Consider the following 27338-nt stretch of genomic DNA (forward strand, 5'->3'; position numbering starts at 1 on the left):
GGCACTGTCTTAGCCAAGGAGGGAAATAGATTGTTTGTTGTGAAATTTTGAATGGGCAAATGTGCAGAAAGCACCTGGATCAGACCAAACTGCGATTCATGGACTACCAAGAACAGTTTGAGGAAGACCCCACCATCTATGATCCACCAACACACACCCAACCAGCAAGTGACCTCGCTGTCAACCACGAGAATGAAACCACCTTGTCCGACAGTCTGACCAAACCAGCCACGCTGCCATACAGCGGTGACCTGACCAACTTATCCAAGCCAGAATGTCAACTCAGGCGATCGACCAGGGAACGCACACCGCCAGATCGCCTCAACCTGTAAATAACTTGCACTCAAGACTTTGGGGGGAACTGATGTTATGTATATGAACCTCACCTGTGTGCAAGAATTGCCACTAGAGGGTACAGGCACACCTGCAGGAGACCTATGGGTCACCTGTGTACCATAGAAACATAGAAACATAGAAAATAGATGCAGGAGTAGGCCATTCGGCCCTTCGAGCCTGCACCGCCATTCAATGAGTTCATGGCTGAACATGCAACTTCAGTTCCCCATTCCTGCTTTCTCGCCATACCCCTTGATCCCCCAAGTAGTAAGGACTACATCTAACTCCTTTTTGAATATATTTAGTGAATTGGCCTCAACAACTTTCTGTGATAGAGAATTCCACAGGTTCACCACTCTCTGGGTGAAAAAGTTTCACCTCATCTCGGTCCTAAATGGCTTACCCCTTATCCTTAGACTGTGACCCCTGGTTCTGGACTTCCCCAACATTGGGAACATTCTTCCTGCATCTAACCTGCCTGAACCCGTCAGAATTTTAAACGTTTCTCTGAGATCCCCTCTCATTCTTCTGAACTCCATTGAATACAAGCCCAGTTGATCAAGTCTTTCTTGATAGGTCAGTCCTGCCATCCCGGGAATCAGTCTGGTGAACCTTCGCTGCACTCCCTCAATAGCAAGAATGTCCTTCCTCAAGTTAGGAGAACAAAACTGTACACAATACTCCAGGTGTGACCTCACCAAGGCCCTGTACAACTGTAGTAAAACTCCCTGCCCCTGCACTCAAATCCCCTCGCTATGAAGGCCAACATGCCATTTGCTTTCTTAACTGCCTGCTGTACCTGCATGCCAACCTTCAATGACTGATGTACCATGACATCCAGGTCTCGTTGCACCTCCCCTTTTTCTAATCTGTCACCATTCAGATAATAGTCTGTCTCTGTTTTTACAACCAAAGTGGACAACCTCACATTTATCCACATTATACTTCATCTGCCATGCATTTGTCCACTCACCGAACCTATCCAAGTCACTCTGCAGCCTCATAGCATCCTCCTCACAGCTCACACTGCCACCCAACTTCGTGTCATCCGCAAATTTGGAGATACTACATTTAATCCCCTCGTCGAAATCATTAATGTACAATGTAAACAGCTGGGGCCCCAGCACAGAACCTTGCGGTACCCCACTAGTCACTGCCTTCCATTCTGAAAAGTACCCATTTACTCCTACTCTTTGCTTCCTGTCTGCCAACCAGTTCTCAATCCACATCAGCATACTACCCCCAATCCCATGTGCTTTAACTTTGCACATTAATCTCTTGTGTGGGACCTTGTCGAAAGCCTTCTGAAAGTCTAAATACACCACATCAATTGGTTCTCCCTTGTCCATTCGACTGGAAACATCCTCAAAAAATTCCAGAAGATTTGTCCAGCACGATTTCCCTTTCACAAATCCATGCTGACTTCGAACTATCATGTCACCTCTTTCCAAATGCGCTGCTATGATATCCTTAATAATTGATTCCATCATTTTACCCACTACCGATGTCAGGCTGACCGGTCTATAATTCCCTGTTTTCTCTCTCCCTCCTTTTTTAAAAAGTGGGGTTACATTGGCTACTCTCCACTCCATAGGAACTGATCCAGAGTCTATGAAATGTTGGAAAATGACTGTCAATGCATTCGCTATTTCCAAGGCCACCTCCTTAAGTACTCTGGGATGCAGACCATCAGGCCCTGGGAATTTATCGGCCTTCAATCCCATCATTTTCCCCAACACAATTTCCTGACCAATAAGGATTTCCCTCAGTTCCTCCTTCTTACTAGACCCTCTGACCCCTTTTATATCCGGAAGGTTGTTTGTGTCCTCCTTAGTGAATACCAAACCAAAGTACTTGTTCAATTGGTCTGCCATTTCTTTGTTCCCAGTTATGACTTCCCCTGATTCTAACCTTTTTCTCTTTACATATCTATCGAAGTTTTTACAGTCCATTTTAATGTTCCCTGCAAGCTTCCTCTTGTACTCTATTTTCCCTGCCCTAATCAAACCCTTTGTCCTCCTCTGCTGAGTTCTAAATTTCTCCAAGTCCCCGGGTTCACTGCTATTTCTGGCCAATTTGTATGCCACTTCCTTGGCTTTAATACTATCCCTGATTTCCCTTGATAGCCACGGTTGAGCCACCTTTCCTTTTTTATTTTTACGCCAGACAGGATGTACAATTGTTGTAGTTCATCCATGCGGTTTCTAAATGTCTGCCATTGCCCATCCACTGTCAACCCCTTAAGTATCATTCGCCAATCTATCCTAGCCAATTCACGCCTCATACCTTCAAAGTTACCCTTTAAGTTCTGGACCATGGTCTCTGAATTAACTGTTTCATTCTCCATCCTAATGTAGAATTCCACCATATTATGGTCACTCTTCCCCAAGGGGCCTCGCACAACGAGATTGCTAATTAATCCTCTCTCATTACACAACATCCAGTATAAGATGGCCTCCCCCCTAGTTGGTTCCTCGACATATTGGTCTAGAAAACCATCCCTTATGCACTCCAGAAAATCCTCCTCCACTGTATTGTTTCCAGTTTGGTTAGCCCAATCTATATGCATATTTAAGTCATCCATGATAACTGCTGCACCTTTATTGCATGCACCCCTAATGTCCTGTTTGATGCCCTTCCCAACATCACTACGACTGTTTGGAGGTCTGTACACAACTCCCACTGGCGTTTTCTGCCCTTTGTTATTCCGTAGCTCCACCCATACCGATTCCACATCATCCAAGCTAATGTCTTTCCTTCCAATTGCATTAATTTCATCTTTAACCAGCAATGCCACCGCGCCTCCTTTTCCTTTCTGTCTATCCTTCCTAAATGTTGAATACCCTTGGATGTTGAGTTCCCAGCCTTGGTCACCCTGGAGCCATATCTCTGTGATGCCAACCACATCGTATCCGTTAACTGCTATCTGCACAGTTAATTTGTCCACCTTATTCCGAATACTCCTCACATTGAGGCGCGGAGCCTTCAGGCTTGCCTATTTTACACACTTTGACCCTTTAGAATTTTGCCGCAAAGTGGCCCTTTTTGTTTTTTGCCTTGGGTTTCTCTGCCCACCACTTTTCTCATCTCCTTTCTGGCTTTTGCTTCTGTCTCCATTTTGTTTCCCTCTGTCTCCCTGCATTGGTTCTCATTCCCCTGCCATATTCGTTTAACTCCTCCCCAACAACACTCGCAAACACTCCCCCGAGGGAGGGTACCAATGTGCACCACGACAACTGGCTGTTCACCCTCCCTTTACCTGCACCCGCTCTGTCTTTTATACCCTGGTGCAAGCAGGTATAAAAGGCAGAGCACCACATTGCTGCCTCACTTTGGAGTTATATTAAAGAGACCAACGTCACAATGGTTTGAGTTTACAACACAGCCTCATGGAGTTATTCTGAACATAACAACGACAGCTCTTTTATTCTTCGTCTCTCGCCCCCTTGCAGTTGAGCCACCCCTGGTGCCTTGGACATGGCTCTGGCTGCACTCCCCAGAGGCACCATCGCCCTCACCGGTGCTCAGAAGAGAATATCGGTTTGAAAGCAAGATGGACTCACTGGGGGCCTCCTGCACTACCTGCCTAGCGTTCTTCCTCCGTTTGGTGTTCAACCACTTCCCTTCTACCTGCATGCTTTTAAGCTGCGCGATGACCACCTCCTGAAACGTGCTATCCACAGAGCTCTCAGTCTCACGGATTCACAGTATAGACTCCAGCCGCCGCTCAAGTTCGGAAACTCGATGCTCTGGTAGTTGAAGCTGGAGACAACTCCTGCACACATGGTTGTCTAGGCGATGCGAAGTATCCAGGACTTCCCCATGCCTCCCGAATTCTCCTGAACTCTCGGATCTCCCAAACTCTAAGATTTGCCGAATTCTCCCAAACTCTCGGATCTCCCGAATTCTCCCGAACTCTTGGACCTCCCGAACTCTCGGACCTCCCAATCTCTCGGATCTCCCCAATTCTCCCAAACACTCGGGTCTCCCGAACTCTTGGACCTCCTGAACTCTCAGACCTCCCGAGCTCGCGGATCTCCCAAATTCTCCCAAACTCTCAGACCTCCCGAACTCTCCCGAACTCACGGACTCTCTCGAACTCGCGGACCTACCGAACTCTCCTGAACTCTCCCAAACTCTCGGACCTCCCGAACTCTGTTTATTGGATGGACATTGATAAGATATTAATAATTCAAGAAGGTGTATAAACAAGTTAAGATTATTCTCTGCTGCAATTTCTAAACTGAAATTTCTCACCTTATGGGCACAGGAGAAAAAACAATTCATTTAAAAAGGACCTCTTAAAAATCAGGACTACCATTGGGACCTCTTTTAAAATTTAGATACCAATAACAACTTGTATTTATATAGCATTTTTAATTTCGTGAAATGTTGCAGGGCAGTTCACAGGAGTATTATGCGATAAAAATTTGACACCGAGCTGTATAAATAGATATTAGCGCAGGTGACCAAAGAGGTATGTTTTAAGGAGCGTCGTGAAGGTGGACAGCGAGGTAGAGAGGCAGGGAGGTTTATGCAGGTCCAGAGCTTGGGGCCTAGGCAAAAGAAGGCACGGCCACCAATGGTTGATGAATTATAATCAGGGATGCTCAGGAGGGCAGAATTAGAGGAGCGCAGACATCTCGGGGGTTTGTGGGGCTGGAGAATATTAGAGATAGGGAAGGGAGAGGCCATGGAGGGATTTGAAAATAGGGATGAGAATTTTGAAATCGAGGCGTTGCTTAACCAATGTAGGCCAGCGAGCACAGGGGTGATGGATGAGCGGTACTTGGGCAGGGGCAGCTGAGTTTTGGATCACCTAGTTTACGTAGGGTAGAATGTAGGAGTCCAGCCAGGAGTACATTGCTATATTCAAGTCTAGAGGTAATAAAAAATCGCCGAGGGCTTCAGCAGCGGATGAGCTGAGGCAAGGGTGGAGACGGGCGATGTTAAGGAGGTCGAAATAGATGGTCTTGGTTATGCTGTGGATATGTGGTCAAAAGGTCATTTCAGGATCAAGGATGCGATCAGTCTGGTTCAGCCTCAGATGGCCATAAAGAATGATGATAAATGTGAAGTTTTCTTTTACTTCATTTTGCATTTTAGTAAATTTTTATTTTTGTTTGTTTAAATAACAAGAGGTATCAGGGGAAGGGACGTTCTTGTTTGAAAACATTGCTGAGCCTGACCGCGTCAGAGACCACGTTATTGCAAAACATCTGACATTCTTGGTCAATTCGGTCATCAGTGCCATTCATTGTTCTGCACCTGGCCTCCTGTCCTAAAACTAAGAGCACTGAGGTTTATATTTCAACATTAAGTTCAAACAAAACAACAACTTGCATTTATAGAGCACATTTATCGTAGAAAAGCATAAAACATATTTTCACAAAGGCATAATTAGAAATGATCAGTCACTGAGCTGAAGAATGAGATTGTAAGAAGGGTGGTCAAAGCTTGGTTAAATAGATAGGTTTTAAGGAGAGTCTTAAAAGGAGAGGAGGTGGAGAAACAGAAGGGTTTAGGGAGGGAATTCCCGAGTGTGGGACTAGGCGACTGAAGACACAACTACCAATGGTGGGTGATGGGGACATGAAAAAGAGACTGGAGTTGGAGTTGGGGAACAGAGAGTTTGAGGTGGGGGGGGGGCGGGGGGCGGTGTGGGGTGGTGTTATAAGACTGAAGGAGGTGTTGTTAAGCCATGAATTGATTTAAACACAAGGATGAGCGTTTTAAACAATGTAGATCAGTGAGAGCAGGAGTTATGGATGAATAAGACTTGGTGCAGAACAGGCTATGGGCAGCAGAGTATTGGATGAGATGGTTTATAGAGGGTGAGGAGAGAACCTATTAAAAATGCCTTTACACATCACAAAATGAAAATATGATTTCAGTGCATGAGATACTTAGTGGTTTTATAAATTATTGGTTATCTATTCCACCACCTGATTTGTTTTATGCCAAGACTAACATTGCAAACTTTTAAAATGTTTTCAAGCCATCTCATTCACTATTGCCTTTACTTGTTATTCGTATAATTTTAAAAAAAATTACTGTCCCTCGAAATAAAATTAAAAGCTACAATGATAAATACCTTATTTATCTGCTGAAATAGCAATCTTTATCAATGAGTACCAGACTCAGAGGAGGCCACTTGACACAGAATTGCTTGGCAGACCCATTTGGAGTCTCCATATCCTCCTTACACTAGTGCTCCAAACACTAAGAATAAGCAGCTTCATCATTATAAACCTGCAGGAGTCAGTGTGCCAAATTATCGACAAAGCAGCAGGGCCTAGATTTCAAGCTCTGGAGTACGCTAAGGGTAAAAAAATTCCTGAATAAATAAACTTAATTTAAACAGAAGTGCTGATATCTGCCAGCAAAGTAGCAAGTCTGAGGCCAGAGTGACGCTTTACCTTCATCCAACAGCAGGTGATGGTCTCAGCCCCACAAAAACTGTTCTCAGTACTTCAGTGTGGGTTTCATAGTCCCAGCTCTCTGCCAAAAGCACCAAGTAACAGGTTCTGAAAGTAGGTCCGGTTGTTGAATGAGGTGCTTTTGTAGGAAGCAGGGCCGAAAGCTAACCATATTCTTGCTTCATATTTTACAGATCCTCCCTTCGTTTACCATTGCAGATGTAAAGCACAAGTTTCACAAAGCTTGTAAGTAATACATGCGTCTTTTATATTTTTTACACATTAGGATCTTCATGAAGATATAATGCGAATTCTGGAATTTTCACAAGTTAGTTTGATTAAACATCCAAAATCTGGTGGATGCTTCATGGTAAACTGTTGAGGTGCCACCTGGATTCACTTTAAGCAGCAGTGAAGCACTGGAGAGGCTGCAAAAAAGAACTGCGATGTTATACTTATCAGGAAAGGATGAACAGCTACGTCTCTTTTCTCTTGAAAAGAGATGGCTGAGGGGTGACCTACTAGAGATCTTTAAAATTATGAAAGATTTTGATAGAGTAAACACAGAGAGGGTGTATCCACTTGTGGGGTAGAGCAAAACTAGAAGCCAGCAATATAAGATAGTCACCAAGAAATCAAATAAGGAATTCAGTAGAAACTTTGTTACCCAGAGAGTGGTGAGAATGTGCAATTCACTCCTACAGGGAGTAGTTGAGGCGAATAGTATAGATGCATTTAAGAGGAAGCTAGATAAGCATATGAGGGAGAAGGAAATAGAGATTTATGCTGATAAATTTAGATGAGGAAGGATGGGAGGATGCTCGAATGGAGCATAAACACCAGCATGGACTGGTTGGACTGAGTCTGTTGTTTTTCTGTTGTATATGCTGCGTAATTCTCAACAGAGATGTCCGTGCATATGTTTAGTGGCATATTTTTCTAAGTGCATCATGCCATAAGGTGGTAGGGTGTAGGTTGGTACCTCTGAGTTTAGAGACAAATTTTGTTTCCTGATCAAGTCATGCCATTGGGAGACCATAAGCAGAGGCGATATGCTTATGCCTGGAGATAGAAGATAACATGTAGGGTGAGTCATCCTGATCCATACCCATGTAACTCTGGAAACAATTTCCAAAGAAGGATGGGCAGCAGGCAAAGAACAGATCACCTGACCATCTTCTCTGGTGTAACTGGAGCATGGCATTTGGTATCCTCAAAATGAAGATGAAAAAAAAAGCTTGCAAGACACAGTGCCAGTCATATCCTCAGAAAATCTCAAAGCAGTTCACAGCCAATGCATTACTTTTTTTTTTGAAGTGTAATCACTGTTATTAGGTAGGCCAGCAAAACAATACAAAAATATGCAAAACAATTACACAAAAATGTGATTAAATTATATTCATTTTAGTTGTATTTCCACAATGGCTTGGTAGGTAAATGCATCAGGCTGCTGTAATGTTTGACCTGTGAGTATGCTCACAGGTTTGTAGAGCCGTTGAAGTTGCTAAACACAGCACTGGGCCCTGACTCCTTAGGTGTGTCGAGGAGGCCCACGGACGTGGGGAAATCCTGTCCGAACTGACCCCCGTCCGGATGGAATTCCTTATCAGCGCCGAGCCCCGAAACCTCCCTTGGGAGCCGGCATCTCATTCTGCACAGAAGGGATTCCTGTACGGGCTGCTCCTGCACACTCTCCACGTTGCCATCCTCGTATTCCATCCGAACACGCCATGGTGCACCATCTTACCGTCCAGAGGAGGCTGGGGTCCCCAATGGAGTGCTCTCCACACGGGAGTCCTCCCCTTATTTATTGGGGGACTTGGCCTGGAGGGTGGTGCACGGAGCAGTCCCGTGCAATAAGTTTTTAAGTCGGTCCACGGGCTCCCAGGCCGCGTGCAATTGCTGCGGTCTGGAAGAGTCCGTGTTTCTACATTTTTATCAAATGCGCAAGGTTGCAGACCGACTTCCAATATTTGAAGGGACTGCTCTTCAAATTCTGTTTGCACTTCAGTCCAACACTCTTCGTCTTTGGGCACCCTGTGCGGAGGGGAGCGGGCAGGTCGTAAGGCCTCCTTGTAGGACTGCTCCTGGGCATGGCCAAGTGGGCCATCAGCCAGTCCAGGCAGCAGGCGGTTGAGGGGGTCGTTCAACTCGACTGCCTGCCTCTCTTCCGCGGTTACATCCGGTCCAGGGTGTCCCTGGAGATGGAGCACGCGGTGCCCAACGGTACGCTCGCAGCCTTCCACAAGAGGTGGGCGTCGGAGGGACTGGAGTGCATCATCACCCCCGCAACCACTATTGTTTAAAGTTTAATTTGTTTAAGTTGTCGGTTTTAGTGCTGCCTCCCCGCCCCCCCTTTTAGCCAGGGGGCACTTGTATAATTTGTGTTTTAGTGCCCTCAAAAAAAATAAAAAAACAAAAAAAGGGGGGCCCTTGAAAAGTTTTTGGAGTGTACCCCCCCCCCCCCCCCCCCCCCCCTTTAATCAGGAGGCACTTGACCATTAGTGTACAACAAAAGACTTGTAGAGCTGTTGAAATCTCTAAAAACAGCTCTGGGCCTTGACTCCTTAGGTGTGTCGAGGAGGCCCAAGCAAGTGGGGAGATCCCGTCCGAACTGACCCCTGTCCGGACGGAATTCCTTATTGGCGCGAAGCCCCGGAACCTCCCTCGGGAGCCGGCGCCTCACAACTTGAACCTCCTCGGGGAAATCCCCTCCGTGCCTTTCAGTTCTGCGTGGAGGGGCTTCCTGTACGGGCTGCTCGCACACTCTCCACCTTACCATCCTCGTCTGCCGTCCGGAGGAGGCGGGGGTCCCCAATGGAGTGCACTCTATGCGGGAGTCCTCCCTCTATTTATTGGGGACTTGGCCTGGAGGGTGATGCACAGAGTAGTCCTGTGCAATAAGTTTTTAAGTCGGTACACGGGCACCCAGGCCACCTGCAATTTCTGCGATCTGGAAGAGTCCGTGTTCCGTGTTTTTACTGAATGTGCGAGGTTGCAGCCCCTTTTCCAATATTTGAAGGAGCTGCTCCTCAAATTCTGGTTGTACTTCAGTTCCACACTCCTGATTTTTGGGCACCCTGTTCAGAGGGGAGCGGGCAGTTTGGAATACCTCCTCATAGAACTGCCCCTGGGCATGGCCAAGGGGGCCATTAACCGGTCCAGACAGTGGGTGGTCGAGGGGGTCATTCAACCCGACTGCCTGCCTCTCTTCCGCGATTACATTTGAGCGAGAGTGTCCCTGGTGATAGAGCACACCGTGTCCACCGGTATGCTTGCGGCCTTCCCGGAAAGGTGGCCGCTGAAGGGACTGGAGTGCACCATCACCCCCGGCAACCAAATTTTAATTTGAACTATTAATGTAAATGTTAATTTGTTTAATTTGTCGATTTTAGTGCCCCACTTGATTTATTGTTTTAGAAAAATAGTTGAGTTGTGAGTGGCTTAGCCAGCCACATGATGTTCACAGGATTCAATAAAACCCCAGCCACTTGGGTTCAGGGGATCCATGATGAGGCATGTGGTTGTGAGCCTGGTTGATGGACTTATATTGTGTAGTGTGATTTTTAAACATTTGCTAATAACCCAACTAGTTCTTAATAGCAATGTGTTGATACAAATTCTTGAGTAAAGAATCCATGAAGCAAATACATTACAGCTGCCATGTTATTTAGTCAAAAGGGTAGAATGGTTTAGGGTCCAATTCTGAGCTTGCATTCAGTTATCTGATGCCAGCCATAGAAGAAAAGAAAGAACTTGCATTTATATAGTGCCTTTTGCAGCCTTAGGACATTTGCCAATGAAGTACTTTTTGAAGTGTAGTCACTGTTGTTATATAGGCAACACAATGACCAATTTGCACACAGCAAGGTTCTATAGATAGCAATGTGTAATGGCCAGATAATCTGTTTTATTGATGTTGGTTGGATAAATATTTGCCAGGACACCAGGGAGAACAGACCTGCTCTTCTTTAAATACTGCCATGGGATATTTTACGATCACCTGAAAGGGCAGACAGGGCCTCAGTTTAACAGGGCCTCATCTGAAAAAATGCACATCACCTCTAACAGTGCAGCACTAATTCAGTACTGCACTGATGTATCAGCCTGAGATTATGTGCTCAATGGGGAGAAATTCTGGATGCTAACCTTTGAAAGCTAGGAATCATTAGTACCAGGCGCTAATGATTCCCAGCTTTAAAAAAATTTGGTGCTTGCACTCCAAGAAGGAAATGGAGTGTTAAGTCAAGCACTCTGCTTCCTTTGTGAAGGGCTACAGGACACAGGTGGGGTGGTAGTGGTGCACAATGGGCTGTGCAGTGCTGCCATGTTCCGAGGCTCCTTCCCTCCCTTAAAGGGAAGGGTCATCACTGCAGGCTCTACATTGGGATCAGTGAGCTGGTTCCCAACGGCAGCCGTGATCTGGCCCGATCAGCCCCATGCACTATAGCAGAGTGCTGGGCTGATGGATCACGGCCGAAGAGAGATGTAAAAAACATACTTTCGCCCCCGAAGCGCCCGGCCTCCAGAACAACGTCTCATGCAGCTGTCGGTGTTTACGCCTGGCCATGTGGCAGGGGATGGAACCGAAGTTCGGACCAGGGCACTACCGGGGCGATGTGCACAGCAATGATGTCACAATCTCAGGGAGCAGGAGATAGGGCCACAATGTCTTATCGCCGCCACAAACCTCTTGCCAAAGTTAGCAGGAATCGTACATCTCGCCATGCCCAGTTAGTAAGTTGTTAGCACCCCATTATCGTCCCACGGAGGTGATAACAGGAGGCGCTAAGGAGGCCAATTTCAAGGTCCAAGTCCCTGAAGTTGGACTTGAACCCACCACCTTTTGATTCAGAGACAAGTGTTCTACCACAGCAGCCATAGTGGGAATCAGGGGGTAATACAATTTCCCACCATGCCTTGAAGCTAAGAAGGGGAAAATAAAAATCAGCCAAAGTTCCCACTCCTGGTCACGATCTAACAACTACTGCTGCAGTTGAGCACATGTGGATGTTGAGGCTCAGACTCAGCTAATATGTTTCTATGTTTGAGCTTCTTAAGTGTTGTTGTCAAGTATGTCACTCAGGAAAGTTATTGGAAGATAAGAAGACTGCAATTGCCCTTGGAACCTTATCCCAGTGTAATTCAGTGTTATCAGCAGACAAAGGGAGAAAACTGTAAGAAAGAAACAAAGACTTGCATTTACATAGCACCTTTATTGACCTCAGGATGTCTCAAAGCAATTTACAGCCAATTAAGTAGTTTTTGTAGTGTAGTCACTGTTGTAATGTAGAAAACAAGGCAGCCAATTTGGGGACAGCAAGCTCCCACACAAAGCAATGTGATAATGAACAGATATGTTTTTTTTTAGTGATGTTGATTGAGGGATAAATATTGGCTAGGACACCGAGAATAACCCCCCATCTCTTCTTTGAAACAGTGCCATGGGATCTTTTACACCTGAGCCGCCAGACAGAGCTTCGGTTTAACGTCTCATCTGAAAGAGGGCACCTCTGAGTGCAGCACTCCTTCAATGCTGCAACCCTAACCCTAACCCTAAATGCACTCCCTCGATGCTACAATAGAGTGTCAGCCTAGATTTTTGTGCTCAATTCTTTGGACTTGAACCCATAACATTCTGACTCTGATAGTGCTACCAACTGAACCACGGCTGCAAAATCCGCAGTCCTTCTGGTGCAATGCTGCTAAAAATTAGATCGGGACCCTGACACAAGAATTCATGTTCACCCTCTCTCCACCAATCAAGGCCAGTGGCCTAAGAGGGCTTGGGGTCCCCATGCCTGGAATACCCACATTTCTAATACAAAAGCAAAATACTGCAGATGCTGGAAATCTGAAAGAAAAACAGAAAATGCTGGAAAAACTCAGCAGCAGTGCACGACCGAGCAGCTCACTGCCGGTCCCACACAGTCCGGGACTAGCTTTTTCAATGTTATGTTTTGTTTGTGAATGGGTCACGCAGCCCCGTAAAGGCGCACACAGAAAAAAAAATTACGGGGTACATTGCTCAGCAGACAGGCAACATCTGTGGAGTGGGAAACAGAGTTAACGGGGGAAATTTTAAACTGCAGGAGTGCGCAGGTCCAGATGGAGGGTTTGAAAGGCGGGAAAAATGCAAGTGCGTCGGGAAGCTGTCTCTAACCCGCTGACCTCCACGTTTAACTTGGGTGCTATAGGTTGCTTGTGCACACCCGCCTCGGGACAGGCAGGTTGCCAACTAACATATGGTAATTGCTCAATTAGAGCGATATTACAACAGACTTTTAAATTTAATGGTGCATCCACAGGTTTCTCGGGCATCATGAAACTCACCGGTGAAAGCAATGCGAGAATACAACTGCAAATTATGGGGCTGATTAAAAATTATGCAACTGCTTCAATAAAGACTTAGTACTCACAGCTGCCTTCTTATCTATTAGCAGTAAAGGGTTTGTTCACAGTACGTTTACTTTCTACAATTAGGGGTTTTCACACACAGATCAGGATGGGAGGGAGACATTGGGACTGTTTCTGGGGGACATGGGACCTGTACAAGCCGGATGGGTTGCATCTCAACAGAGCCGGGACCAGTATCCGCGCGGGAGGTGTTGTTGGGAAGGGTTTAAATGAGATTGGCAGGGGGATGGAGACCGGAGAATAGATTCAGTGTGGAGAGAAGCAAAGCTGGTATTGGGCAGCAGAGAAGTAGAGGTAGAAAGTGAATTTGGAAGACAGAGGAAACAGAGAAGACAGAGGGCTGGAAAATAGACAACAGGGGAGTTTGACAATACTAAACGATATATACTTCAATGTAAGGAGTATAGGAAATAAGGCAGATGAGCTGAGAGCACAAATTGACACTTGGAAGTATGATATTATAACTATTACTGAGACATGGCTGAAAGAAGGGCAGGCTTGGCAGCTCAACATTCCAGGTTACAGGTTTTTCAGACGGGATAGAGATGGTGGTAAAAAAGGAGGGGGGGCTATTGCAGTATTGATTAAAGAAACAATTACAGCTATGAGAAGGGATGATATGTTAGAGGGGTCATCAAACAAGGCCATATGGGTTGAACTAAAGAACAAAAAAAGGGTGATCACATGACTGGAAATGTACGAAAAAACCCCAAGCAGTCAGAGTGAGACAGAAGAACAAATATGTGGGCAAATTGCTGCCAAGTGCAAAAACAATAGAGCTGTAATAGTGGGGGATATCAACTACCCTAATATTAACTGGGAAAAAGGTAGTGTGAATGGTACAGATACAAATGCATTCAGGAGAACTTCTTTAGCCAGTATTTAACAAGCCCAACAAGGGAGTGGGCGGTTCTGGACTTGGTTTTGGGGAATGAAGAGGGGCAGGTAGAAGGGGTATCAGTGGGAGAGAATTTTGCTGCTAGTGATCATAATTCAGTAAGATTTAGGGTAGTTATGGAACAGGACAGAGGGGGACCAGGAATAAAAGTTCTCAATTGGGGCAAAGCCAATTTTGCTGAGCTGAGATGGGATTTGGCCAAAGTGGATTGGAAACGGCGACTTAATGGTAAATCAGCGTCAGAGCAGTGGGAGGCATTCAAGGAGGAGACCTGGAGGGTACAGAGCAAGTATGTTCCCTTAAAAAAAAGGCTGGGGCTAACAAATCTAGAGCCCCCTGGATGTCAAGGGACATACAGGATAATGTAAAGAAAACAAGGGAATCTTCTCACAGACACTGATAACTCAGCATTGCAAAAACACTAGAGCAGTATAAGAAGTGCAGGGGTGCAATTAAAAAAGATATAAGGAAAGCAAAGAGAGAGCATGAAAGAATGTTGGCAAGTACAATCAGGGAAAATATAAAGTTGTTTTATAAATACAAATAGAGCAAGAGGATAACTAGAGAAGAGTGGGGCCTATTAGAGACCATAAAGGAAATCTGTGTGTGGAGTCGGAAGACATGGGTAGGATTCTTAATGAATACTTTGTATCTGTTTTCACAAAAGAGAGGGGTGTTGCAGATTTTGCAATGAGGGAGGATCAGTAAGAAATATTAGATGAGATAAACATAGTGAGAGAGGAAGTATTAAGGTGCTTAGCAGCTTTGAGCGATAAGATGCCACATAAAAGGTTACTGCACAAGATAAAAGTTCATGGGGTTGGGGGTGATATATTAGCATGGATAGAGGATTGGCTAACTAACAGAAAATAGAAAGTCGGGATAAATGTGTTATTTTCCGGTTGGCAAACAGTAACTAGTATGGTGCCACAGGGATCGGTGCTGGGCCCTCAACTATTTACAATCTATATTAATGACTTGGATGAAGGGACTGAGTGTACTGTAGCCAAGTTTGCTGATGATACAAAGATGGGTGGGAAAGCAAATTGTGACGAGGACAAAAAAATCTACGAAGGGATATAGGCAGGCTAAGTGGGTGGGCAAAAATTTGTCAGATGGATTATAATGTGGGAAAATGTGAGGATATCCACTTTGGCAGAAAAAAATAGAAAAGCAAATTGTAATTTAAATGGAGAAAAATTGAAAAGTGCTGCAGCAGAGCGAGACCTTGTGCATGAAACCCAAAAAATTAGTATGCAGGTACAGCAAGTAATCAGGAAGGCAAATGGAATGTTGGCCTTTATTGCAAGGGGGATAGAGTATAAAAGCAGAGAAGCCCTGCTACAACTGTATAGGGTATTGGTGTGGCCACACCTAGAGTATTGCATGCAGTTGTGGTCTCAATATTTAAGGAAGGATATACTTGCATTGAAGGTTGTTCAGAGAAGGTTCACTAGGTTGATTCCAGAGATGAGGGGGTTGAGTAGGTTGGGTCTATACTCATTGGAGTTCAGAAGAATGAGAGACGATCTTATCAAAGCATATAAGGTAATGAGGAGGCTTGACAAGGTGGATGCAGAGAGGATATTTCCACTCATAGGAGAAACTAAAACTAGGGGGCATAGTCTCAGAATAAGGGGCTGTCCATTTAAAACTGAGATGAGGAGGAATTTTTTCACTCAGAGGGATGTATATCTGTGGAATTCTCTACCCCAGAGAGCTGGGTCATTGAATATGTTTAAGGCAGAGATCAACAGATTTTTGAGCGATAAGGGAATAAAGGGTTATGGGAGCAGGCAGGGAAGTGGAGCTGAGTCCATGATCAGATTTGCCATGATCTTATTAAATTGTGGAGCAGGATCGAGGAGCTAAATGGCCTATTCCTGCTCCTATTTCTTATGTCCTTATTTTCTTATGAAAGTGGATAAATCCCCAGGCCCGGATGAAATGTATCCCAGGAGGTTAAGAGAAGTAAAAGAGGAAATAGCAGAGGCTCTGACCATCATTTTCCAAACCTCTCTAGCTACAGGTGCGGTGCCAGAGGACTGGAGGACTGTGAATATTGTACCTTTGTTTAAACAGGGAGAAAAGGATAGACCAAGTAATTACAGGCCAGTCAGCCTAACCTTGAGGGACAAGATAAATATTCATTTGGAAAGACATGGATTAATCAAGGACAGTCAGCATAGATTTGTTAAGGGAAAGTTGTGTCTGACTAAATTGATTGAATTTTTCGAGGAGGTAACCAGAAGGGTCGATGAGGGCAATGCATTTGATGTAGTGTATATGGATTTTAGCAAAGCTTTTCATGAGGTCCCACAAGGCAGACTGTTCACAAAAGTAATAGCCCATGGGATCCAGGGCAAAGTGGCAAGTTGGATCCAAAATTGGCTCAGAGGTAGGAAGCAAAGGGTAATGATTGATGGGTATTTTTGTGACTGGAAGGCTGTATCCAGTGGGGTTCTACAGGGCTCAGTGTTGAGTCCCTTGCTTTTTGTGGTATATATCAATGACTTGGACTTAAATGTTGGGGTTATGATTAAGAAGTTTGCAGATGACACTAAAATAGGCTGTGCAGTTGATAATGAAGAAGAAAGCTGCAGACTGCAGGAAGATATCAATATACTGGTCAGGTGGGCAGAACAGTGGCAAATGGATTTCAATCCGGATAAGTGTGAGGTAATGCATTTGGGAAGGTCTAACAAGGCAAGGGCATCCACATTAAATGGTATGACACTGAAACGTGTAGAGGAACAAAGGTCCATAGATCCCTGAAGATAGTAGGCCAGGCAGATAAGGTGGTTAAGAAGGCATGTGGAATACTTGCCTTAATTAGTTGAGGAATGGAATACAAGAGCAAGGGGGGTCATGCTTGAACTGTATAAAACACTGATTAGGCCGCAGCTGGAGTACTGTGTGCAGTTCTGGTCACCGCATTTCAAGAAAAAAGTGATTGCACTGCAAAGGGTGCAGAGGAAATTTGCAAAATGTTACCTGGACTGGAGAATTTAGGCGATGAGGAAAGATTGGAAATGCTGGGTCTGTTTTGTTTGGAACAGAGGAGGCTGAGGGGAGTCCTGATTGAGGTGTATAAAATTATGAGGAGCCTGGATAGAATGGATAGGAAGGACCTGTTTCCCTTGGCAGAGGGCTCAACAACCAAGGGGGAATAGATTTAAAGTAATTGGTGAGAGGTTTAGAAGATATTTAAAGGTGGTGGAGTGGAACTCACTGCCTGAAAGGGTGATAGAGGCAGAAACCCTCACCACATTTAAAAGATACTTTGATGTGAATTTAAAGTGCTGTAACCTACAGGGCTATGGACCAAGAGCTGGAAAGTGAGATTAGGCTAGATAGCTCTTGTTCAGCCCCGCATGGGCATGATGGGCCAAAATGGCCTTCTTCTGTGCTGTAAATTTCTATGATTCTATGATTCTATTGTGTCTTGGCTGCCTTAGATTGGACTATAGAAGAGGAGCAATATGACCAGCATCAGCAGTAACAGAGAACTGCAGGGTTTCCCATGTGATATTGGATGCCCGCATTCCCAACGCATGTCAGAGTTAATATTGATGCCCATGTTTCAGGTCGGTGATCTTTCATCAGAACTGGAAAAAGTTACAGATGTAAAAGTTATTAAGCAAGTGCAGGGCTGGAGGTGGGTGGGCGCGATGGTTGGGGGCTGGGAAAGCCTTCCACCCTATCACAGACCTTCCCTTTTGTTCTTTTGTCCTCTCTCCCATTTCCCAACCATGTACTTGCTTAAAAACTGTTACAGCTCTAACTTTTTCCAGTTTTGATGAAATGTCACCAACCTGAAACCTTAACTCTGTTTTTCTCTCTCCACAGATGCTGACTGATCTGCTGAGTATTTCCAGCATTTTCTGTTTTTATTACCCACGTTCTTAGCCTTTCAGAGGATTGGAAGATCATTGATGGCGTTATGCTCAGCCAGGTACAGCAGGCTGCCAAATGAAGGTTTTGGGCTCCACTTGGGAGCCCAGGCTGGGGACAATAAAAACTTTGGGCCTTATAAATTGCAGATCATCTGTTGGCTGCTTCACACTACGGTTGGAGCGCATCCAAGATGCACAGTTAATTGAGCTGTGGCTCAGGGAGCAAATTTCCAGTTGTTTTTCGGCATGTTGTGCTCGGCATGAGTGAGATAGCATTCTGAGTATTATCCCATATTTGCTTCTGTGATTTCAAAGAGAGTTACTGTGGTATTGAGGAGAGTTCAGCAAAGGACGGCAAAATTAATACCGGAACCTAGAGGACTGAGCTATACAGAGTGGTTTTGTAGCCTGAGGCATTTCTCTCAAGAAGAAATAGAAGTTTTTATGGCTATGAAGGGGATTGATAAAATGCAAACGGATACATTTTTTCTGCCATATATAGAATTCTGGAACTAGGGGCGATATATTCAAGCTAAAGAAAACTATTGATGAGAAGTTAACCCAGGGCAATATCTGACCTTTCAGATGGATGTACATGATCTCATGCCACTATTTGAAGAAGAGTAGCGGAGTTATCCCTCGTGTCCTAGCCAACCAAATTAGCTGGTCATTTATCTCATTGCTGTTTCTGGGACCTTGCTCTGTGTAAATTGGCTGACACATTTCCTACACTTCTTCATTGGCTATAAAGCACTTTGGGATGTCCTGAGGTAATGAAAGGTGCTGTATAAATGCAAGTTCTTTCTTCTTTCTGACTGTAAATAGACAATTCAAACAGCAGAAAGCTAACCAACAATGTGCTAGACCAGGTGGTCACACAGGAAACTTTAAGGGGTTTCCAAAAAGAAATAGACAAATTCCTGGCATTTGAATCAATTCATAATTACTAAATGCTAAAAAATTATTTAGGTCTATCAGAGGTAAGAAAGATAATAAGAGAATTATCTTGCCCAAATGTATATTGTGATGGGCAGAAACAATGTTACTTGCATGAAATTAACCAACCATCGGGAATAGAAGTTGACAGTTTCTGATATGAGTTTGTGAATTTCCCTCCAGCAACGAGAGCATTTGTGATTGGTGCTGCGAGGACCCCTATGGCTGTGTACCTGAGGACTCCACTGTAGATGCCAATGCCCTTACAACATACCCAGTGGCAGATTTCAGTGCAGACAATTGTTACTGCATAACATCACTTGTGTAGGAAATGGCAGGGTTTATGTGGGTGTTGGACTCCCCCATATGACCCCGAGTACCTTCCAAAGTAGTTGGAAAGAGACATGTAACTGCTAAACTGGATCTGATGCTGTCTTTCAGAAAGTAGGTCCACTATGGACAGTGTCCCCGTATAACTCAGGAGGAGCACTCAGCAACCTGGGCATCAACTAATTCGTCTTCAACAAGCACCGCTACTGCTATCATTTCCCTGCCAGTACTCAGACCCACTTTAAATATTCTCATCAACATCACTGGCTACTGTTCCTACAGTGTGTGCAATTGTACTGATGTTCCCTGCTACTGTGGTGTTGATGGTTTTAAATTGACACTCTCAGGGTCAGCTGGATTCTGACCAGCTTTCCTTGCTCTGTGAAAAGAGTACACCTATTTATATGATTACGGCATTGTGATAATTTCCATGATTATGCACTTGTGCTCAATGATTTTGAGTGAGCATGCTTATGCAAGATATTGTGTAAATAACAGAATATCTGAATAATATGATCTGTGCCCTGCACTTTCCTCCAATCTCTGCAGAATTATTGTAGGATGCACCTACAATAACTTGCTCATAAGGAGTGAGCAGTGTAAATTCAGATAAGGTGACATGGACCATGAAATTTCCTTCATGCGGAACTATCTTTGAATGCAATTTTCACCAATTTGCTATATTCTTGCTTCTATATCAATGCTCCATTATTTTGCATACATCATTAAGAGCTGCTGTTTTCCTTCATGTCCAATTCTGTCCTATGATTATTACTTTCTCTTCTTCTTCTTAGGCTGTCCCTCTAAGTTAAGGATGACTTGTTTCCACACTAATATGAGTTCTCAGGTGACTGATGAGACCAAGGCGGGATCTACAGTCTCTGTCACAGGTGGGGCAGGTGGTGGTTGAGGAACAGGTGGGTGGGTTTGTTGTACGCTCCTTCTGCTGGCAGGATAGGTGCACCGATGTCAGTGTTCTCTCTCAGGCCAACATCCCCAGCATCGAAGCATTGACCATGTTCGATCAGCTCCACATTGCATTGTCTGCTTGGCTCCCGTGTACTCCCAGCAAAGAGACTGGAAGTATTCGGCGCCTTTTCGGATGATTCTCCTCCACTTTGAGCGGTCTTGGGCCAGTGATTCCCAAGAGTCAGTGGGGTTATTACATTTTTTCAAAGAGGTTTTGAGGGTGTCCTTGAAGTGTTTTCTCTGCCCTCCTGGAACTCGCTTGCCATGACGGAGCTCGGAGTAGAGTGCTTTTTTTGGGAGTCTAATATCAGGCATGCAGACAATGCAACGTGGAGCTGATTGAACATGGTCAATGCTTCGATGCTGGGGATTTTGGCCTGAGAGAGAACACTGACATCGGTGCACCTATCCTGCCAATGGATTTGCAGGATTTTGCAGAAGCAGTGTTGGTGGTACTTCTCCAGAGCTTTGAGGTGCCTACTGTACATAGTCCATGTTTTGGAAGCATATAGGAGGGCAGGTATCACTACTGCTCTGTAGACCATGAGCTTGGTGCCGGGTTTGATTTCCTGGATTTTGAACATTCTTTGGAGCTGGTCACGATTACGGCACCTCTAAGATCCCCTGGCATGCTCTACTCCAGATAAGAGAGATGCGGTCGTGGATTTGCACCGAGTACTTTCTGCCATGCTTTAGTACTTCAGCGGAGATTCCATCTGCCCCTGAGGCCTTGTTGTTTTTCAGTTGTCGGATGGCCTTTTCTACCTCATGCCGGGCTGAGATTGTGCTGACGTGGTGGTGAGTAGCATACTGTGGGCTGAAGTCCAGACACTCACATCAAAGACAGAGTCTTGGTTAAGGAGATCTTCAAAGTGCTTCTCCAGTGGGCACTGACTGCCTCTCTGTCCTTGATGAGCACCCTTCTGTTCTTAGCTCTCAGTGGGACAGGACCTTGAGTGCTTGGGCCGTAGGTGGGCTTGACTGCGCTAAAAAAATCCATGCACATCGTGATTGTCAGCTAGTTGCTGGATCTGCTGCTCTTTTACCACCCACGATCTGTTCTTTAGGTCACGAGTTTTCTGTTCGACCTCGGCCTTCAGTTGTCTATAGATCTGCTTTCTTTCTCTTTAGTAGTTTCAAATTCAAGAATGCCTTGCGTTTGCGGTTTATTAGCTTCTGGTTCTCCTGGTCATTCTCATCGAGCCACAAACTGCTCCAAACTCAATGTGCTCACCTACACTGTGATCTCTGAAAATCAGGGTGAGAGGACCTGAGGGAGGGTGGGGAGCTGGGGGGTTGGGGTGGGGTGGGGAGTTAGTGGGAATATTTATGTGTGTGTGTGTGTGTGTGTTTGTGTGTGTGTGTGTGCTTGGCCCATGCAGTAGAGCCTGGTCTCCAATCATCTTAGGACCCCTTACCATTGGACCAAGACCTTGCTCTGTCAAGTTCGGGTGGCAGCTGGTGTGCAACGGCCACCCCACGTTAAAATAATTCACGCACAGGCATCTTCCACCCTCTAGAATGGAGTTCGGGACCTGGAACATCAGGACCCTCATGGACAACCCCAACAGCGTCAGACCTGAATGTCACACTGCTATCATTGCCCGGGAACTCAGATGATATGACATCAATATTGCCATCCTGAGTGAGACAAGGCGGGCAGGAGAAGGCCAGCTCAAGGAACAAGGTGGTGGATACACCTTCTTCTGGAAAGGAAAACCAGAGGAAGAACGCCGTCTCTATGGGCTAGGCTTCGCCATCAAAAATGAGCTAGTTTGGCATCTTAGTGACTCCCCTTTTGGGATAAATGAATGCCTCCTGATCCTTCAGCTAACACTAACCCGGAACCAGTATGCAACTGTTATCAGTGTGTATGCCCCAATCCTGGTAGCTACGGACAAGGCCAAAGAGGAATTCTACTCCAGCTTTGAATAATCCCTGTCCCGGGTCCCAACGGGCAACAAGCTGATCCTCCTTGGCGACTTTAATGCCAGAGTTGGAAAGGACACAGTGCTCTGGAGAGCTGTGATTGGCAGAGAAGGGGTAGGGAAAACCAACTCCAATGGTATCCTCCTCCTGACGAAATGCTTAGAACATGGTCTTGTCATAACCAACACCTTGTTTCATCAGAGAGACAAGTACAAGGCCTTGTGGCAACACCCTCGTTCCAGGCACTGGCATCTGCTAGACTACATCATCATCCGAGCGAGGGACTGCAAGGATGTCCGCATCACCCACGCCATGACCGGAGCTAACGACTGCTGGATTGACCACCGTCTAATCCGTTCTGTTATCTCCATCAACGTAGCCTCAAAATGGCAGTGGCAACAGAAACGCTGCTGCAGAAAAATCAATGTTGAAGCACTCAAAGACCCTGCAAAGAAATCCCTACTCAGTCAACGCCTCACAGCCAACCTGATGACTTCCAATGAACCGGAGCCGCAGTGTGTCCATAGTGCCTGGTCTACCCTCAAGTCCACCATAATTAGCCCCTGTGAAGAGACTCTTGGTTGCTCTACCAGAAAACTTCAAAGATTATTACTTCACAGTAGTATTCAGGCCATATTTTTATATTTTTAAAAATTATGCAATATCCCTCAGAACTCCTACCAGATACACCAAGTTAACACCACATTGATTCCATTAGTCATTTGATTGTTGCCTTCTTTACATATTTGAGGGCCATCTTCTCTCACCCAAATTGTGCTCATGTTCCTCCATTGCAGTAGTTAACAGAGTAACCAGGATCTGAAAATTGTGCTCTCTCACATTTTACTGTGCCATTGTTGACACTGCACATTCCACTACTGTATCACCAATCTTTTTGTCATTTTTACTGGCAAATGGTTCATTAGCTGCTTAAAGAGTGTTAAAAGATAATTATTCCAAGTAAATTAGCCTCTTTTTTAATTTTCTGCGAACAAAATGCATCCTTAGGAAGTGTAGGTTTCAAACCATGTGCCTCTGTAATTTTATTCGTCGGTAGTAAATTATTAATTCTCCCACTCTTGCAAGCAGAGAGAACATGGACATAACTGTGATTAATGATCCAAGCACAGAGCTTTGTGCAAGGGGAGTGTCGTAAAGAATTTGGGAAAGTGATCAATGCAGCAAATTTCCCACCAGTGAAATTGTCACACAAAGCTTTGCAGCAGAAGTTCTGAATCATAAGAGTGACTTTTTGTTTCTGTTCTATTTTTTGGCCATGGAGATTTCATTTATTTTAGTATTAGTGCTTCGGATGTGGGTGAAGCTGGCAAGGCTGCATCTATTGTCTGTCCCTAGATGCCCTGAGAAGATGATGGTGGGCCTTCTCATTGAACCACTGCAGTGCTTATGCTGATGGTGCTCCCACACTGGTATTAGGTAGTGAATTCAAAGATGTTGACCAGCAACGATGAAGGAATAGCGACTGGTGTGTAACTTGTAGGTGATGGTGCACCGCACGACGTTGCTGCTCTTGTCCTTCTCAGTGGTAGATGTCACAGGGGAGGCAGATGCTGCCAAAGTAGTAGTGAGTTTCTGCAGCGTATCCTATACATACCGCAGTCACAGTGTGCAAGTGGTGAAAGGGTTGGATTATAGAGTCAAGGGGCAGAGTCACGAATCAAGCTTACTTCTCAGATCTGGATGGTGTCGCGCTGCTTGTGTGTTGTTGCAGCTGCATCCATCTAAGCTAGTGGCCAGTATTTCATTACTGACTTGAGCCTTGTAGATGTCAGAGAGGCTTCGAAGGGTCAAAAGACGAGTCACTCATCACAGGGTACCCAGCTTCTGCCCTGCTCTTGCAGCCGGCGTGTTGATATAACTGTTCCAGTGGTGATCTCCAAGATTTTGCTGGCGGGGATTCAATGATGGCAGATGGTAACTGAATGTCTTCTCGCACTTATAACATGCTAAAAGTGTGTCATTAGATTGCTGCAATTGTCTGTGAAATTTAGTCACATGATTAAGGCGTGCTAGTAATCAAGAATTATGTTATTGCATGATACACAGCAACAACAAAGATTCTTACATTAAAATACAAAGCAAGCACCAAGGGCTAGAAATTCGGTTGGCTATCACCTCCATTTAGCGCCTTAGAGAGGCGGTAAAGCATCACTAATGGCTTAATGCCCGACCACAGAGATTTTAGCAGTGCCCGCAAACTTTGGTTCACTTTTACCGGCGGCGCTAACATTTATTGTCTCATGATGTCAGTACGCATGCAACGCCCCGCTCGCACCCTGGACATGAACTGGAACACAGATTGCTGACCTGCTTTGGCACCGTGAGTTCCCCATTGGACTGTGGGGATCCAGAGGATCAGTGCTTGCATGACATCAATCTGAGTCTGCGTGATAGCAAACTGAGTCTGCAACGCAGCAGAATGAGAGTTCATGCCACCAACCAGTGACTGCATCACATCCCGAAGGCCTCAAGAGTGAGTTAGATATGGCCCTTACGACTAAAGGGATCAAGGGGTATGGAGAGAAAGCAGGAAAGGGGTATTGAGGTGAATGATCAGCCATGATCTTATTGAATGGTGGTGCAGGCTCGCATGGCCTACTCCTGCGTCTATTTTCTATGTTTCTATGTAAGTGCCTTTGGCCTGTGCTATGATAGCTGATGCCATGTCTACCAAGCATCGCCTCATCCACGTTCGCTCTGGGAATTTATCACTACAATTTTCCCCTTCACTGCCCTAAGAGAATTGTGCACTGACTGATTTACCGATCCATTTCCGTTTTTGGGTACTGAAACCTAATTTTGCGTTAGACGGCATTATATTTCACAAGGCTACTGACGTGCTGGGATCAATGCATCAAAATCGGCGATATCAAAGTTCTAGCCCCAACAGTTCTAATAAAGTGCGAGACACAAATCTTTTCAAATTATAAAAATAAATTATAGTAATGGAACATGCATACTTTTTGATATAAGTCAGCCATTCTAATTTAAAATGCTCCGCAGATGTTGGAAGATCCAGAACATTCAGTAACATTACCTGATTAACAGAGCTGTAGACTATTATTTTTGTTTACCTGTATTATAAATGATTCATTTTTCCTCATCAGGAGGTGGTTTATTTAACCTATAGAATTGTAATGTGTCTGTTCAGTTTTCCTCCTGGCACTTGCGATTTATTTATATAATTTCATTTTATTTCACATTTAAAGTACAGTACCAGTGGGCTGTGGCTCTGACTCAGTTGGAGTAAGTGTTGTATGGTGCTTTATTAAAGCAGTGAAAAGCTCAGCAATGTAATTTGGTAGAGGCCCATGCTGTTTGATGAGCATGAAACTCTGAGTGTGAGTCTCACCTCCCTGTCTCTGAACTTCACGCTGGCATAATCAATGCAGTGAATTATATGTGACAATCATTCCTAAACAGGACTAACACTGAGGGGGTCGTCTATCTTTCATTTCTCTGCAAATTGTAAGTGATTGAACAAATCACGGAGTCTTGTTTTAATCAGAAATGAGAAATGGGAGATCTATCTTCATTTTCTGGTTGAAAGAAAGTGTTGACAAATTAAGTTGCGACATAATGACTGGCTCAATGTTCTTTCTCAGACAAGGGTCTGGATTTTCGGCTATTTTGCATCTCATTTAGCGCCTGGTGGAGCGTTAAATGCTGTTTCTGTGTATGATGCTGGGCATCCAGGATTTAGCGCCTGGTCAGAGGATTCAGCTATTGGTTTGCACCGGAGCAAAAACTTACCGTCCCACCCTCCGTTTTCAGCGTGATGATGACATCAATCGTCGTGCAAGGCTGCGCTAGCGCCCTGGATGGAACATTTGGCCTTAATGCCTCATTTAACAACAACACAAGGAAACACCTAAAAAAATCAGGTAGTCCCAAGGTGCAGCAGGCATTACTTGCGGCACATTTAATCGGAAGCTGGAGGATCTTATATCGCAGTTGTCAGTGACTGCTACAGTTGAGCATAGAATACTGCGTGAGGCCCGAGTTGCAAACGGCTCTTTTATGAGTCCTGACAATTTGTTTACAAGGTCAGTGAGAGATTTCAATGGGGACAATACTAGTTCGCCAGCGTATCATACTGGTTGCTATTGGCTTCAAGCTGAAAGAAGGATTCTTGGCCATGTTGGGCCACAGATTTGAAGAGGTCACAGACTTATGGGGAGGAGGCCTTAACCTCCACAGATTTGCAGGGAACATCGCTCATACCTCCACATCTCTGAGGTGCAGTGTGTAGAAGGCTGGCTTCCAAAAAGAAATGCTGACAGAGATATGCCAGCTCATCCACGCAGACGTACAGCCTAACAGCGCCAACAGGACTGCGCTGCCCGTCGAGGTTAAGATTGTTGTGTCCTTGGATGTTCTAGTAATGACTCCACGAGGCAATGCGTGGTACTTGAACTGCAGTAACAGTCCTTTATTTATTAACTCCAGAGTGAGGATCACACATGGTGGCCTGCCTTTTATACTAGGCCTGGCACACTTGTACAGGTAACCTACAAATCTCCCACTGCTGTGCCCTCTGGTGGCACACCTTCTGATAGTACAAACAGTAGCCATGAAGATACATGACATCACTCCCCCCTGAGCCTTTAGTGCAAATCATCTCTGCATTGACTGTGTTCTGGGCTTAACTCTATTTGGGCTCTGTCCGGTTGACCCTTGGCAGGTCATTTCAATCTTGGGTGAGTGGTTGGTGCAGTAGCGTGCAGGTGGTTGCTGTTTGTGTGTGTGTCCCTGACCACTCCATTCTCCCCTCCACCTCCCCTCCATCACATTGATTATGGCGGAGGCTCCTAGCATTCATGTACATTCAAGTTCAGGAGAGTGGGTTTTGCATTATTTTTGTGGTTCCGTGGTGCGACAAGTAAGTTAGATGCCTTGTCGATGCAGTGACCATGCATGAGGACAAGCTAGTTCTGGAGCTGCTGGGTTGTGTCCCTGCAGTCTTTTGGCTGCAGTGCCTGGTGCTGGCAGTGGGAACCCGTTTGGCTCGTGTAGTCTGCTCTCTGGGATGTTGCCGTGGTCCCTGGCGTTGGGCCGGTTCACAGATGCCTGTGACCTCCCTGTCCTTTCTTTGCACCCTGGGTCGCTGCTGCTCCCTGAGGAGCTGTCGTCTAGCAGTGCACAGGGAACTGCTGACTCGCTCACCTGAGCATCGTTTGGTTTGGG

General features: G+C 45.2%; 1 protein-coding gene across 3 annotated transcripts in view; it reads left to right on the forward strand.

The window, feature by feature from the left end:
• The window catches only part of LOC139268298 (trans-2,3-enoyl-CoA reductase-like), a 250761-nt gene that overhangs the window by 69131 nt on the left and 154292 nt on the right, over nucleotides 1-27338 (forward strand). For all 3 annotated transcript variants that reach the window (XM_070886364.1, XM_070886372.1, XM_070886380.1), the window contains exon 2: nucleotides 6950-7001. In XM_070886364.1, coding sequence (XP_070742465.1) covers nucleotides 6950-7001 — 52 coding nt within the window. The remainder of the gene's footprint in view (nucleotides 1-6949; nucleotides 7002-27338) is intronic.

Source organism: Pristiophorus japonicus, chromosome 1 (assembly GCF_044704955.1).
Source record: "Pristiophorus japonicus isolate sPriJap1 chromosome 1, sPriJap1.hap1, whole genome shotgun sequence".
In the NCBI taxonomy this organism is placed as follows: Eukaryota; Metazoa; Chordata; class Chondrichthyes; family Pristiophoridae; genus Pristiophorus; species Pristiophorus japonicus.